Here is a 16,005-nt window from a genome sequence, read left to right as displayed (position 1 = left end):
TCATTAAGGAAAAGGCTTGACAAAGTGCAAGCATTTCTTAACAAGATCTTCACATTCATTCAGTGAATACTGAGTGACTGTCACCAGGTCACGCCCTGGAAATGGCGCATGAATAAGATATGATTGATGCCCTCCAGGACCTCAGAGGCTAAGCAGAGAGACAGACACACACATGTGTGTAAATAACTGCAGTTCTTTATGAAAGAGTGGAATAGAGGTGTGGAAACTAGCCTTCAGGGACTACAGGGGGAAGAATTTAATTTGCCTGGGGCATGAAAGTGTTCACCCAGGCAGTGATATTTACACTAGGCGAGGAACAAAGAGGGGACATTTGGTGGGTTAATTATCAGGAAGAGAGCATCCCAGGCTGGGGACCGGTGTCAGAAAGTGAATGGCATGTTTGGGCAGTATTGTGTACTTTGGGGTAGGAGTTGTGAATGTTGCACCAAGGCATTTGGATTTCATCTTAAAGGAGCCAGGGCACCTGCGTAAGCAAGAAAGGCCAGACTAAGACATCCAGGTTATAGTGCACCACCGTGCAGAGTTCACTGTAGTCGGTGCTGTGGTTAGAAAACCAAACTGGTTTGTTCACTGCAGTTGCAGGCATTTTTAGTTAAAACGTCCTTAATTTAGAGTTTATAATGTATCTTTTATAGAGATAAATTTTTGAATTTCATAGAGATACATATTTTACTAGAAATTGGTAGCTCTTTTAAAATGTTTTCCAAGTGAAGAGCTTTCTATGTATTTTTATGTTGAACTTTAGAAACTTTTGAAAACCATTTATTATTTGTACCCAGCTAACTGTTACAGTGTAAATCACTGCCGAACAAACTTTATGAATCTTCATGTGAAATATAATATTTTGGATTCTTCCAAGTGAGCGAGCGTCCGGGTCTTGCCCCTTACCCCTTGTTAAAGCAGTATTACCTCTATCAGCACCTCATCAAAACAAAACAAAACTCCTTTCTCTTATAGTTCCACGGCAGCCTTCAAATGACTTGTTTGAAACATTTGAAATTGAAAGAGGAGTCAGTGCAGACGATGAAGCAAAGGATGATCCAGGTGAGATACTTATATTTCAGTACCATTATAATGACATTCTATTGTTTCCCTCCATTTTGTGAAAATAACTTAAATTGTGGTTTATTTAGTTACAGCTGGAAAAATTATAGATTTTTTTTACAACTTGTTTTTTCTGTAGTTAAATCAGTTGAGCAAAAATAGGGTCATCATCTTCTTTTAAAAAATATATTAAAGCAGCATTTAAACTATGAGGAGGAAATCATATTTTACAAGTGACGATGTAACAAGGTCATAATTTGGCAGCATTTGTGTGTTCTATTTTTAAAGCTGAGCACACATGCACAATTGTGTTGAGAAAGGATTCATGTGATTTTCTTTTGATCTCCTGGAGAGTTCTGGTGGGTTAGTTAAGTGTGGTTAGGAGAGAATACTTGTTGCACAGATAACTTTGTTAACAAGTGCCTTTCTGTTGTTAGTTGTTGGTTTGTGGTTTACATATCTTTCTGGTCATTTCCCTGCAGGTGTCCTGATACACAGCTGTAATTTTGACCATGGGCTTTGTGGATGGATCAGGGAAAAAGACAATGACTTGCACTGGGAACCAGTGAGGGATCCAGCAGGTAAAACCAATTATCTAAGTCCAGGACACGTTTTAGTGTGATCCTATTGGAAGATTGTAGTCTGCTAATCAAGTATACTCTATAATACATCTCTGTGTTTACGTAACAAAGAAGGTAAAGAAAGATCTTGTCTAGCATTCATATTTCATTTTTTCAGTGAACTTAATTTGTTATCTGTCAACTAAAATTATATTATGAGAAAATGAGTAGTTAATTAAAAGGCCATCAAATATCTCCCACAAAGCTTGGTAAATAAAACATAGACTCAACACATAATTTTCAACTGACTTGTAGAGCCCCATGCCCAAGCATTTAAGAAGTACATCAACCATGGTTGTAGTTCCTGTTTTTCTCAATTATGTACCCCCGGCCCCTTTAAAAAAAAAAATGATTTGAGACGTAGCTGAAGGAGTCCAAGTGAAAGTTCTGTGAAGTTGTGAAAACCTTGTAAAAAATTTCAATCCAACTTGGATGATGGAGAAATTAGTTACAAATTACCACTACTTATTTCACTAGAGAATGTTATTAGTAAGGTGGATTTAGACATAGTTCCACAGAAAATTAGCAGACTTTCAAATTGCATGCTTTCTATTAATCTAAAGTTTTAGAACTTGCAAGATGTTTTGTCATCTTATTTAAGGAAGCAAAGCTACGTATTGTTGGTTTTTTCCTCCCCTCAGTAATTAAATCTTTTATGGATGAGATCAGCTTAATGGAAGGATGAGGAGTTTGGTTTATTTTTTTAATTTTTATACTCCTTACTCTAGATTTAAGAATAAAAGACGCAAGTCATGAAGAAAAAGTATGTTAGTTTTAAAAGCCTAGTTCTTAAATACTCTCCTGGGTATTATATAGAAGGGCACAAAACACAAAAGCTAACTTGAGAGAGGATATGCTGTGTTATACCAATTATTCACAAACTTCAGCATTTGTACAAATTAGCTGAGGGCCTTGTTAAATTGTAGATTTTGATGCATTTCTAACAAGCCCCTTGGGGTTACCTATGGTCCTAATCCTTGTACACATTTTGAGTAGCAAGGTATTAAAATATTAGTCCAAAATGTATTTATTAGGTCGCCTAAGATTGAAATATTAGAGATCTTTAAAAATGAAAACTTGAGGTAGGCTTTTAAAAATATTAACATTCAATAAATTCAAACAGGTCTTTTAGATTTAGCAATACAATTATTTTTAATGACACACAGATGTGCATGTACATGATACAGTCCCTCTCATTCTCACATTTGTATTAACTCTTGTTCATTGCAGGTTAACTCTGAGCAGGACAAAATTATTAATGTCACACATATCTGTGAATTAGAGAGAAACCAACATTTTTTAATATCTACTATAGTCCTGACTTATTTATCATCTTATTAAATTTATTTACTATCCCCTTATCCACCATGTGAAGCAGGTAACATTTTTAATTCACAAAGGATATACTGAAGCCTGGAAGTTGCATAAATTTCCTAAGGCCATAGAGCTAAAGAATGGACTTTACCTCTAGACCTCTCTGTGCTGCCCATACAGCCTCTTTGCCAGTTCAATGTCCAGAACATCTGTAACATTATTCTGGGGTTTTCACTCTATCAAAGTCTGGCCTCGGTCTGCTGAGGTAGTGTGCACAATCTGATTAGTCAATCTCAGACCTGGGGATTTGACTGACCAATGACTTGGAGTATTTTGCTACAGAAGGAAGGATCGTTAGCAGCAGTATGTGATAAAATGGTGAATAAAGTTCATGGTTACAATGAATAACTTTCAAGCAAGGTACATTGGAGAGAGTAATTCATGCTAAACTCAGAAGAATCCATTACATATCTATGTAGATATTCAAATTCTAAAAATTAAGTCTTACATAGACTATTTTAGAACTAAGTTATTTTAACATTTATTATTCATCGCATATGTACATGTTTAAATTTGTTTTGACCCAAATTCTACTTACTCTTTGATAGAAAAATGAGAAGAGGGTGGTAAATTAGAATGACAGGCAAAAAAAAAAAAAGAAGAAGAAAAATGTTGGAAATAATCATTTAAATTGCCATAGTACAGAACAGATGGAAAGGAAGTGGTGGCTTCTGAGGTGACAGGATAGGTCCTGATGACCGGCTCTGGAGGATGCTCTTCTGGGGTTGCTCCAGGTTTTTATCAATGACTTGGATGAACCGGATGTTGAACTTGGATATGCAAGGCATACTAACAAAACTGTAGATGGCTCAAAGCCAGAGGAGAAAGTGTTGGTGCTGACACAACCCGCTGCAAAAGATTAGATCAGTAGGTCACATTGAAGAGGTTGAAATCTAATGGGGATGGAGACAAGGTATGACTCATGGTCTAGAAACCAGCTATGCAGCTGTGGGAGGGGAAGAAGTGTCTTACCAGTAAGTGTGAAAGACTATAGAGTTTTAGTGGGTAATGAAATAGGTGAGTGACCCCTGTGTTGTTTCTGCCAAAAAATTGGGTCATTTCCCTAGAACTATGGTATTTGTTACAGAATGGAAATTCTACTTTGGTGGGTTCTTTCTTGTCTGAGAAGAATAGAGATAAATATGGATCACACAGAATAACCTAAATGGAGAGGTGTCTCAAAGCGTGTAGAAAAAAGAGAAGAAAAGTGTTTAGCCTTGGGAAGAAATAATGGAGCAGGGCTGCTTTTCAACTACTTGATGGACAACATCTGTCACTATTATTCTGTGACCATAGGAGATGGGAGTCAAATCAGTTGGTGAAAACTACAGAGAGAACTTCCCAATAGTCAGAACTGTCTTAAAAGAGCTTAGGCTGACTTTGAAGTAAGGAGCGCTCTGTCTGTGGAGGTGTTCAACCAGGTGACATATGGCAAGATGATGTTTTGAGCACTGGGTTACTAAACCTCTTATACCAGCTCTGAGAGCCTCTGCCTCAGAACGGAATGCCCAGGTAATCCCAGGGAGATGAGTGAACAGCAGGGTTCCAGCTTGGAAAATGGATGAGAAGAAAGTTCTAGTCAAGGTGATGGACTAGGTAGATGCTGGGCTTGCTTCCACCCATGACCACATAAAAATTACAGTTAATTATAGAACAGTCAACCTGGAGAACCATCTGAAGACTAGCTGAACAGAATTCCTATAACTAAGGATATAAAGAAGAGGCCATATTGAGACTGGTAGGAGGGGTTGATGCCAAATGGGCTGGCCCTGTACCTGTATGGGGTTACTGAGCATAGGGAGGGATATCTCAGCTGTGGATATTTCCCCAGAGGAGTGAGAAGCCCCAGACTAGGGTTTCAGTACCAGGAAGAGGAGACTTCATAAAATCTGACTGTGAAAATCAGCAGGGACTTCGACCATTCAGATGAGACGAAAGGCTGCTGAAAACTCAGACATTCTCTAAAAAGGCCTGCACACAGACTCACTCATTCGCAGACACTCACCTGGGCTCCAGTGAAGGGACAGCAGTTTGGGTGCCAGAGACATACAGAAAAAGATTGAATTGTGTGGCTTCATGGCGAGGGCTGGAGGGACAGCCTCCACTATCCCTGTGTTGAGCCCTCCTCTCATGCAGCCTACGTGGGCACCATCTTGTCAACGTTGAGCTCTCTCCCCACACAGCCAAATCTGAATCTGCATTGACCTGGTGATCTCTGCTTACTCCACCTTGGTGACTCTTTGAGACCCTGCCCCACACAACTTGTACATTGCCTGAGGCATTTTCATGGCTGAGAAACCAGGCCCTGTGTTCTTGGCAGAAGGCTCCTTTAGCAGCAGTCAGCAGGCCTTGGCTCACGCACTACCAGAGACACTCTTGATGGCGGGCAACCAGCCCCTGCCTGAGCTGCAGTAGTCCTTGGACGAATCTTGAGGGTCTGTGGGCCAGAGGCAAGCAGCAGCTGGCCTCAATGTGATATGAGACTTTTGAGTGGCCACAGGCTCAGCACTGGCACCAAATATGACTCTGCACTAACCTGGGGAACATGACTCACCCCACCCTGGGAACTCCCTGGGACCACGCCTCATCCAACTCGTATACTCCTCAAGGCTCTTTCAGCTGCCGAGCCTAATGGGCAGGTAGCCTCAGGTCTTGCGGTGCCCTGGGTTTTTTCCTGAGCTGCTCCAGGCCTAGTACTTGGGGCAGTCAGCCTTGGTTCTTTGTGTGGCCTTTCCCTCCAGGTCCAGCACAGGCAGCAAACAACTGTGGATAGCTTTGCAGTTCCTACTAGGTAGCTCCAGGCCAGTCACAGGCAGTGGCTGGCCTTGGCCTGTATGGGAGCTCCTCCCAAGGGGCCCCAGAACCAACTTACCCAGAGGCTGGCATCAGACCTCAACAGAGCACCACCTGATTAGTCCCACAAGCAGCATACTGAAAGGGTGGTTTCAACAGGTGCACAAACCCACTGGGAGGAATCCCTCACCGTGAGGTCAGCCCACACATAGCAGATCACATGCCATGGGTGTGGCCAATCCTCACAGCCAGTCAGCCTGAAGCAATCTCACAGCAATCAAGGCTCAACTACAACAGGAAGGCACTCACAAACCACACAAGAAACACCCCTGGAACACCAGGTACAGGTGACCAGGGGGACTGTGCCACTGGGCCACACAGGGCACCTACCACATAAGGCTACCAGGCCAAGACTGGGAGACATAGTAGTTCTACCTAATACATGCAAACAAACACAGAGATGCAGCCAAAATGAGCAAACATTTCCCAAATGAAAAAACAGGAGAAAACTCCAGAAAAAGAACTAAAAGAAATGGAGGCAAGCAACCTACCAGATACTGAATTTGAAACACTGTTTTTAAGGATGCTCAATGAACTTAGAGGAAGAGTAGATGATCTAAGTGAAAATGTCATCAAGGAGATAGTAAGCATAAAAAAGACATAGAAAGCATAAAGAACCAGTTAGAAATGAATACGGTAACTGACATGAATACACTAGAAGGAGTCAATAGTAGATTAGTCAATAGCAGAGGACTGAATCAGCAATTTGGATGATAAGGTAGCAAAAAACACCCAATAAGAACAGCAAAAAGGAAAAAAAAATGAAGGTAGTTGGAGTGACCTTTGGGAAATCAAGTATAACGTTCATATCATAGAGGTACCAGAAGGAGAAGAGAGCAATGGATTGAGAACCTATTTGAAGAAATGACTGAAATTTTTTCTAACCTGGCAAAGGAAATAGACATACAAATCCATGATGTGCAGAGAGTCCCAAACAAGATGAACCCCAACAGGCTCACACCAAAACACACCATAATTAAAATGGCAAAGGTTAAAGACAAAGAGAATCCTAATCAGCAAGAGAAGGGCAGCTAGTTATTTACAAGGGTACTTTCATAAGACTGTCAGCCAATTTCTCAATAAAAACTTCACAGGCCAGAAGGTATTGGCACGAAATATTCAGAGATGAAAAGCAAGGACCTACAACCAAGACTATTCTACACACCAAGGGTATCAATTACAATAGGAAGTGAGATAAAGAGTGTCCCCGACATAAAAAAGCTAAAGGAATTCACCACCACCAAACCAGTATTACAAGAAATGTTAAAGGGACTTTAAAGGGGGTAGGGGGAGAAGAATATAAATGTGAATAACAAAATGGCAATAACTATGTACCTATTAAAAATCACTTTAAATGTAAATGGATTGAATGCTCCAATCAAAAGACTTAGGGTAGTTGAATGGTTAAGAAACAAGACCTATACATATGCTATCTACAAGAGACCAACTTCAGATTGAAAGATGTCCACAAGCTGAAAGTAAAGGGATGGAAAAAGAGATTTTATGCAAAGGGAAATGAAAAACCTGGGGTAGCAATACTTATGTCAGACAAAATTGACTTTAAAACAGAAGTGATAATAAGAGACAAAGAAGGGCATTGTATAATGATAAAGGGAACAATCCAACATGAGGATATAACTCTAGTAAACATTTATGTAGCCAGCATAGCAGCACCTACATATTTAAGGCAGTTATTGACAGACGTAAAGGGAGAGATCAATAATAATACAGTCACAGAAGGGGACTTGAACACTCCTTGACACCAATAGACAGATCTTCCCGGAAGAAAATCACCAAGGAAAATTGGCCTTAAATGAAACACTAGACCAGAAGAATTTAAATGATATTTTTAGAGTGTTTCACCCCAAAGCAACAGTGTATACAGTCTTCTCAAGTGCACGTGGAACATTTTCCAAGAGGACCACATTAGGCCACAAAACAATTCTTAATAAATTTGAGCATCTTCTGTGATCACAGTGGTATGAAATTAGAAGTCAATTACAAGAAGAAAACTGAAAAATAAACACGGAGGCTAAATAACAGGCTATTAAACAACGAATGGGTTAACAATGAGATCAAGTAAATCAAAAATACCTTGAAACAAATGAAAATGAAAACACACAGACCTCAAAGCTGTGGAACACAGCAAAAGCAGTCCTAAGAAGGACTTCAAGCAACAATAAAAATCTTAAACAATCTAATCTTACACGTAAAGGAACTGAAAAACAGCAAACAAAGCTCAAAATGAGTAGAAGGAAGGAAATAATAAAAATCAGAGTGGAAATAAATGAAAAAGAGTCTAAAAATAATATAAATGGAACCAAGAGCTGGTTCTTTGAAAAGATAAACAAAATTGATAAACCTTTAACTGGACTCATCAAAAAATAAAGGACCCAAATAACTAAAATCAGAAATGAAAGAGAAATACAAAGGATTATAAGAAAATACTATCAGCAATTATATGACAGCGAATTGGACAATCTAAAAGAAAGGGATAAATTCTTAGAAACATGCAATCTTAAAGACTGAGTTAAGAAGAAACAAAATCTGAACCACCTGATTACTAACAAAGTTGAATCAACAATCAATAAACTCCCAACAAACAAAAGTCCTCAATTGGATGGCTTCACAGCTGAATTTTACCAAACATTCAAGAAAAATATTTATTCTTCTCAAGCTATTTCAAAAATTCAAGAGGAGGGAAGGCTCCCAAGCTCATTTTATGAGGCCACCATTACCCTAATTATGAAACATTACAAAAAAGATGTTACAAAAAAAAATTATAGGTTGATATCCATGATGAACATAGGTGTAAAAATCCTCAACAAAATATTAGCAAACAAAACTCAGCAATACATTAAAAAGATCATACACTGTCATCAAGTTGGATTTGTTCCTGGGATGCAAGGTTAGTTTAATATTCACAAATCAGTTAATGTGATACACCACATTAACAGATTGAAAGATAAAAATTATATGATTATATCAATAGGTGTGGGAAAAGCATTTTGCAGAATCTAGCATCTATTTGTGGTAACAACTCTCAGCAAAGTGGGAATAAAGGGAACATACCTTAATATAATAAAGGCTGTTTGCAAACACACAGCTAACATCATACTCAAAGGAGAAAAACTCAAAGCATTTTCCTTAAGAACAGGAACAAAACAAGGATGTCACCTTTCACCACTTTTATTCAACATAGTATCGGAGGTCCTAGCTATAGCGATCAGATAAAAGAAATAAAAAACATCCAAATTGGAAAGGAAGAAATAAAACTCATTATTTGAAGACGACATGATACTATATAGAGGGAAACCTAAAGAATCCATCAAAAAACTGTTAGAACTGATAAATGAATTCAGTATAGTAAGGGATATAAATTAATATTCAAAAATCAATTGCATTTTTATACACTAATAATGAACTACGAGAGAAATTAAGAAAACAATCCCATTTGTAATTTCACCAAAAAGAAGAAAATACCTAGGAATCAATTGAACCGAGGAGGTAAAAGACCTGTACTCAAAAAATTTTAAGTCATTGAAGAATAGAAATTGAAGATACGTATAAATGGAAGCATATACAGTGTTCATGGATAGGAAGATTTAACATCGTTAAAATGCCCATACTACCCAAAGCAATCTATAGATTCATTGCAGTTTCTATCAAAATACCAATGGCATTTTTCACAGAACTCGAATAATCCTAAAACTTATATGGAGCTATTAAAGACCTCCAGTAGCCATGGCAATCTTGAGGAAGAACGAAGTTGGAATAACATACTATCTGATATCAAATGATACTATAAGGCTATAGTAATCAGACAGCATGATACTGGCAGACATATAGATCAATGGAACAAAAAAGAGAGTCCAGACATAAATCCATGCCTACATGACCATTTAATCTATGATAAAGGAGGCCAGAATATACAGTGGGGGTAAAGATGGCCTCTCGAATAAATGATTTTGGGAAAAATAGACAGATACATGCAAAACATGAAATTGGACCAATTTCTTATACCATATACAAGAATAAACACAAAATGGATTAAGGACTGAAATGTAAGACCTGAAACCATGAAACTCCTAGAAGAAAACATAGTAAACTCTCTGACATTGCTCTTAGTAATATTTTTTTTTCTGCTGTATATTCTCAGGAATATACAAGGGAAACAAAAGAAAAATAAATAAATGGGACTACATCAAACTAAGTTTTTGCACAGCAAAGGAAACCATCAACAAAACAAAACCCCTTGAAGGGAAGAAGATATTTGCCAATGATATATCTGATATGAGGTTAATATTTACACAGCTCAACCCTGCAAAAAACAATGCCCAATAGGCATTTTTCCAAAGAGGACGCACAACAGAAATATGAAAAGATGTTCAACATCACTAATCACCAGAGAAATGCAAGTTCAACTCCAATAAGTTATCACTTCATACCCATCAGAATGGCTGTCATCAATAAATCAATAAACAACACTGCTGGCAAAGATGTGAAGAAAAGGGAACCTTCACGCACTGCTTATGACATTGAAAATAGGTAGAGCCACTATGGAAAACAGATTGGAGGTTCCTCAAAAAATTAAAAATAGAACTGCCATTTTGCCCAGCATTCCACTTCTAGGTATTTATCTGAAGAAATCTAAAACCCTAATTTGAAAAGATATATTCACCCTAGTGTTCACTGCAGCACCATTTCCAATAGCCAAGATATGGAAGCGACATAAGTGCCATCAATAGACAATTGAATAAAGAAGTTGTGGTACATACATACAATGGAATATTACCCAACCATAAAAACAAATGAAATCTTACCATTTGCAACAACATGAATGAGCCTGTAGAGTATTATGCTAAATGAAATAAGTCAGACAAAGACAAATACCACATAATTTCTGTTATATGTGGAACCTAAAGAACAAAATAAATTAACAAAACAGAAACAGACTCATAGATACAGAGAACAAACTGGTAATTGCCAGATGGCAGAGGTGTTGGGGGGCTGGGTTAGAAAGATGACGGGATTAAAATTACAAATTGGAATTACAGAATAGTCATGAATGTGTGAAAGAAAACATAGATAATATAGTCAGTAATATTGTGACAACTAGGTATAATGCCAGGTGGGTACTAGACTAACTAACTAGGGGGAATCGCTTCATAAATTATATAAATGTCTTACCAGTCTTTTGTACACCTGAAGCTAATATAAAATAATATTCGATATCAACTCTAATTGAAAAATAAAATTTCTTCAAAAAAGAAGAGAAAGAAAATGGAAAAACCAGAGGAGGGCAGAGAGTTGGAAGAAGGGTAGGAGTGTGCATGGCATATGTCAAGATAAAATTGCAGATGGGCATTTTGGAATATGCTGGGGAATACTAACCATGTACTGATGGAGTAATGCTACTGAAGCTTATAAAAATTGCCTATTTTTCTTCTAGGAAGTTAAAGTGAGGTTTGCGTGTGTGTTATATGTGTGTATCACATGCTAAGACCAGAGAAGAATATAAGCAATTTAATGAATTATTTGTGTATTCTTTAATTACCAAGCTGATTGTTCGTTTCTATCTATATTATCACATTTGTGAAGGAACATGTATTTGGGTTTCCACAGTTATGACTGATTTTAATGTGCATTTCTTATCCAAGATCCAGATATGCAAATATTCTTATATGCTAATATTGCCAAGAAAACCCTCAATTAAATGAACTTACAACTTAGAGAAACAGCTGTAAAATAAGTGCATTTGCTAGCTGCCCCTCCTGGTGCTCATTAGGTTTTGTTTATCACATTCAAACTTGAAATTAATTGTGAGATAGTGAAATTAATACATTCCTCTAAGGAATGAAAAATTGTGCTGCCAACAGGTGTAGGCATGTAGCTATGGCCCTGATGACATATCCTACTGCTGTAGATGTCAATGCTGGACCTGGGCGCTTTTCCTGGAACTCTGATCTCTGGGGATCAAGGGTTAAAGGCAACTGGCTCAGTGCTCTGTTTGCTACCGATAGCTACAAGGAATTCACTAAACTATATAACAAGTATGCCAGCGTGTACATACAAGTATGTCTGTTGCAGCATTAAAAAGCATTATTTTGAAATACTTGTAGATGGAAAAATAAATCAACTCTCTAAAGCTGGCTCCTAGCCCTGGCTCCAGTTGCCCTCCCCAGGTGCAACCAGTTTCTTGGTTATCTTACCAAAGAGCTATTGGTCCATATAAGAGCAAATCGCCCTCTTCTGTACCTTGCTTTTGTCTCTTTAAGCATATTAAGAGTTAACTTGAAGAACAAGGACTTTGAAGCCAGAATGCCCGGGTTGAAACCTGGCACTCTCTCTTAGTAGATTTGACCTTGAGTAAGTCACTTAAATGGACATAATCAATAGTATCTATTCAACATATGTAAAACATTTAAAGCAATGCCCAGCCCAGAGTTACCATTAAAATAGTATAACCATTGTTGTTGAAGATTGTCTTATATCAGTACACATAGAACATCCTAATTCTTACTATGATTATCACTCTGTTACTCCTTAGATGTTCCACCTGTATTTAACCAGCCTTTGGCAGTTGAGACAATTCAGTAGTGAATGACCTTGTACACATATCATTTTATATATGTTTGAATATATCTGTAGTATAAATTCCTAGATGCAGAATGCTGAATCAAAGGGAACTTGCATTTTGAATGTTGATAGATTTTACTAAATTGCCCTTCATAAGGGTTATAGCAATTTATACTCCCACCAACAATATTTAAGGACCATCCCCAATACTTTTAGAATCTCTTAAAAATCTTTGTCAACCTCATAGGTAAGAGGTCATCTCATTTTAATTTAATTTCTTTTATTGTTACAAGTTGACCATCTTTTCACATTTTAAAAGTCATTTTTTTTTCCCCTAACGTACCCTGTATTTTTCTTGTGTTCTTTTCTTGTTTTATTATTTGTAAGGTTTTTATGTAAAATGGAAACTTAGTCCTTTTTCATGTGTTGCAAGTATTTTTTTGTTTGTCTTACTATTTTATAGTATTATCTTAAAGTGAAAATTGGAAACAACTTAAATGTTCTTCAGTGAAAAATTGGTTATTAATAGCATACTTGTAGTTATGAGAAATGTCTATTTTGTTGACACAGAAAAATGGATATTTTTATGAAAAATAAGGTATAACACTGCAAAAATGTTCATAGAGCAGCTCTATGAAGAGAAATTGTAGCTTCACTGATCGTGTGTTACATTTGAGTTTTTTAAATACCTATACAAAAGGATTATTTGACTCTTTTATTAGGACACCTTGGTTAGTTAGGTTGTCTTGTTTATTGGCAGCATCTGGCAGTGATAACAGTATACACTCCACAGGGACTTAAGATAATCCTTGTTTTCTTAAAACTTGCAGGTTAACTGTAATAACCTTATATTTTAGTCTTAATCCAAATACCTGTGATGATTCAAAAGCTGACTTATGGGGAGACATTTAAAATCTAAATATTTGGGCCCCAAATCCCATTTGGATTAATTTGGGGGAGGAGAATGGGGACAAGTGGGATGAAGATAAGAAATTGTCTGTTGGTGACTGAAGTTGTATGACTCAAGGACCTATTTCCCGGTGGTTGTTCCCCCTGTGTTCTTGGAACATCATTTATTCAACAAATGGCATCAAACCCTTATGCTCGGAATGTAATTGGGTGGTTTGGGGGAAAGGTTGGTTCTGACACCAGAGAGTTCACAGTCTCCTAGAGTAGAGAAGCATGGAACCAGTGATTCCAGTCTGAGTGCAGTAAGTGCTGAATCGAGGCTCAGATGGTTCTGAACTTAAATTGTTACCCTGCCACTCCCTGGCTGGGCGATGCCTAGGCTCACTTCACCTCTCAAAGCCTTAGCTCTGCATCTGCAAAAAAAGCCTTTGTGTCACAGGCTTGTTAGCAGTGGTCACGAGATGCCCCCACAGAGCACTCTGGCACAGAATAAGTGTACGGAGATCACCTATTTGGTCGTATGACTACTCAGAGGGCACTTTGAAGAAGTCACTTACAGAATAGGAGGACATCCCAACCCTATCATGTCTGATATAAACATAAGAAAGTTTATCTTTTAACTGAAAAATATATGAGGTTCCTACCAAGACAGATAAATGAGTTCAGTATGCCAATCACATTTTCCTATGGATAAATCAGTGTTGAAACTGTATTTTTCAGTTGGCTGCAATAAAACAACCTGAGACAAATGTCATTTGTACATGGATTGAATTTCCAAATACTACTTGCAACTCGCCCTCTCTTGAGGAGCAGCTTCCCCAATCACTGCTGCTCACACTCCCCACCCACACACTTAATTGCATTTCCTTTAACAACTGGGGCAAGGTGTGTGGGTAAACTTTGTGGCTGAAAGATCTGAGGACAAAGTGACCTGTCCAAAGTCACAGTTTTTATTAACATTTTGTCTTCATGTATATGTAATTGGAGATTTGTATGTTATGTTATGGATTTGTTTTGATATAAAACCATTATAAACTTCTCTCCAAATAAAATTGATGCTCCAGGAAGGTGTGGAGGGTTTCCAGAATACACCTGCATCTTCCTGGCGCAAGGTGCAGTCCAGTGGGATAAACAGCAAGCTGACTTTTTAAAAGGACTGTTCTCTTTAAAGATTAAAAAAAATAAGAGGAGAGAATAAACAGGTCTGATGCCCTTTAAACCACTGTCTGCTTTAGTGCCCGGAGGTTAATTATCCACATAGAACATTCTCCCTGGCAACTTAAAGTCAACCAGCAAACCAGCCAACTTGGGGTGGTGAATGTGTATATGTTTGTGCATGCCTATGTGTGTCTGATCATATTCCACTGGAAATATTCATAGTGTCAGGATTACTAATTACCATATTTTTGGCATAATATATACTCCCCATGAGTAGAGTGAGTATTTTCAACAAAACCATGGAATTTAAGACAGGCATAGAATTACATCATATTTTTCTCTTTCAAAAATCTGGAATTCTTTACAAATGACTGTCACAGTTTGAATTTTATTAAAACAAACAAAACGAAAAAAAGGTAAAACTCCTATCCGTACTGTTTGTGCTGGAAAGGGATGTCGGCACATACACAGCCCTGCTTTTCCCCTTGCAGGCGGACAATACCTGACAGTCTCAGCAGCCAAGGGCCCAGGGGGAAAAGCTGCTCGCTTGGTGCTACCTCTTGGCCACCTCATGCATTCAGGGGACCTGTGCCTGTCGTTTAGGCACAAGGTGACTGGGCTGCACTCTAGCACACTCCAGGTGTTTCTGAGAAAACACGGTGCCCAAGGAGCAGCCCTGTGGGGAAGAAACGGTGGCCATGGCTGGAGGCAGACACAGATCACCCTGCGAGGGGCTGACATCAAGAGTGTAAGTAGAACCACAAAGGATGCCGACCTGGGGGGTTTCCTTTCACAGGAGAACTCTGGGGTCTGAATGGAAGAAGACGTGGTCTCTTCATTAACTGAGGCTTCGACAAGGTTCGCGTTTTTTTCTGGGCATGACAACGCCATTCCTTGCCTATTTCTGTAATCACTTTTTGCTTCTTCATGCATTCTTCATTACGACTTGTGATCACCACCACTCTCTCCATCCTGGGGTAGATCCACTATTTTTAGTGAAAAAATAAAAAAAAGAATTAGGAATTGAAGAGTAAAAAAGTTAATGAAGAGAAACTTCAGAGGTCAGGGGTGATAAGCTAATTGTTCCTGCTTTTCCTTTTATTCCTTATACTTTAAACTTTGACCACCATGAGTTACCCTAAAGTGCTCTTTTTTTTTTTTTTTTAAGTTTCTTTAAAATCTATTTTTTTCCTTTTGCCTTAGCAGCCTTGGGTGGGAACCCAGAACAATGTTTGGAAAATACCATTCTATTCAGGACAGGATATGGAAAGCTTTGATTAAATATATAAATTTTATCTTAAGTAATCAAGTCATAGGTAGCAAAAAAAAAAATGATCTATAACATCTCACAAAAATAATGAACTTGGAAAAAAGTGCCTTTATGTTGATGCTTGTAAAACTTGCTATTAGGAGATTCTGTATCTATGCCTATGGGTATAGTTTCTAG

General features: G+C 38.0%; 1 protein-coding gene across 6 annotated transcripts in view; it reads left to right on the top strand.

Annotated features, from left to right (window-relative positions):
• NPNT (nephronectin) overlaps window positions 1-16,005 on the top strand; it is a 79,957-nt gene that overhangs the window by 60,519 nt on the left and 3,433 nt on the right. For 5 of the 6 annotated variants that reach the window (XM_036227636.1, XM_036227633.1, XM_036227634.1 and 2 more), the window contains 3 exons: window positions 979-1,065; window positions 1,548-1,646; window positions 15,050-15,306. In XM_036227636.1, the coding sequence (XP_036083529.1) occupies window positions 979-1,065; window positions 1,548-1,646; window positions 15,050-15,306 (443 nt within the window). The remainder of the gene's footprint in view (window positions 1-978; window positions 1,066-1,547; window positions 1,647-15,049; window positions 15,307-16,005) is intronic. The other variant, XM_036227638.1, reaches the window with a different exon arrangement.

The sequence above is a fragment of the Rousettus aegyptiacus genome, unplaced genomic scaffold (assembly GCF_014176215.1).
Source record: "Rousettus aegyptiacus isolate mRouAeg1 unplaced genomic scaffold, mRouAeg1.p scaffold_m13_p_10, whole genome shotgun sequence".
Taxonomy (NCBI): Eukaryota; Metazoa; Chordata; class Mammalia; order Chiroptera; family Pteropodidae; genus Rousettus; species Rousettus aegyptiacus.
This window is presented reverse-complemented; position numbering and strand designations above follow the sequence as displayed.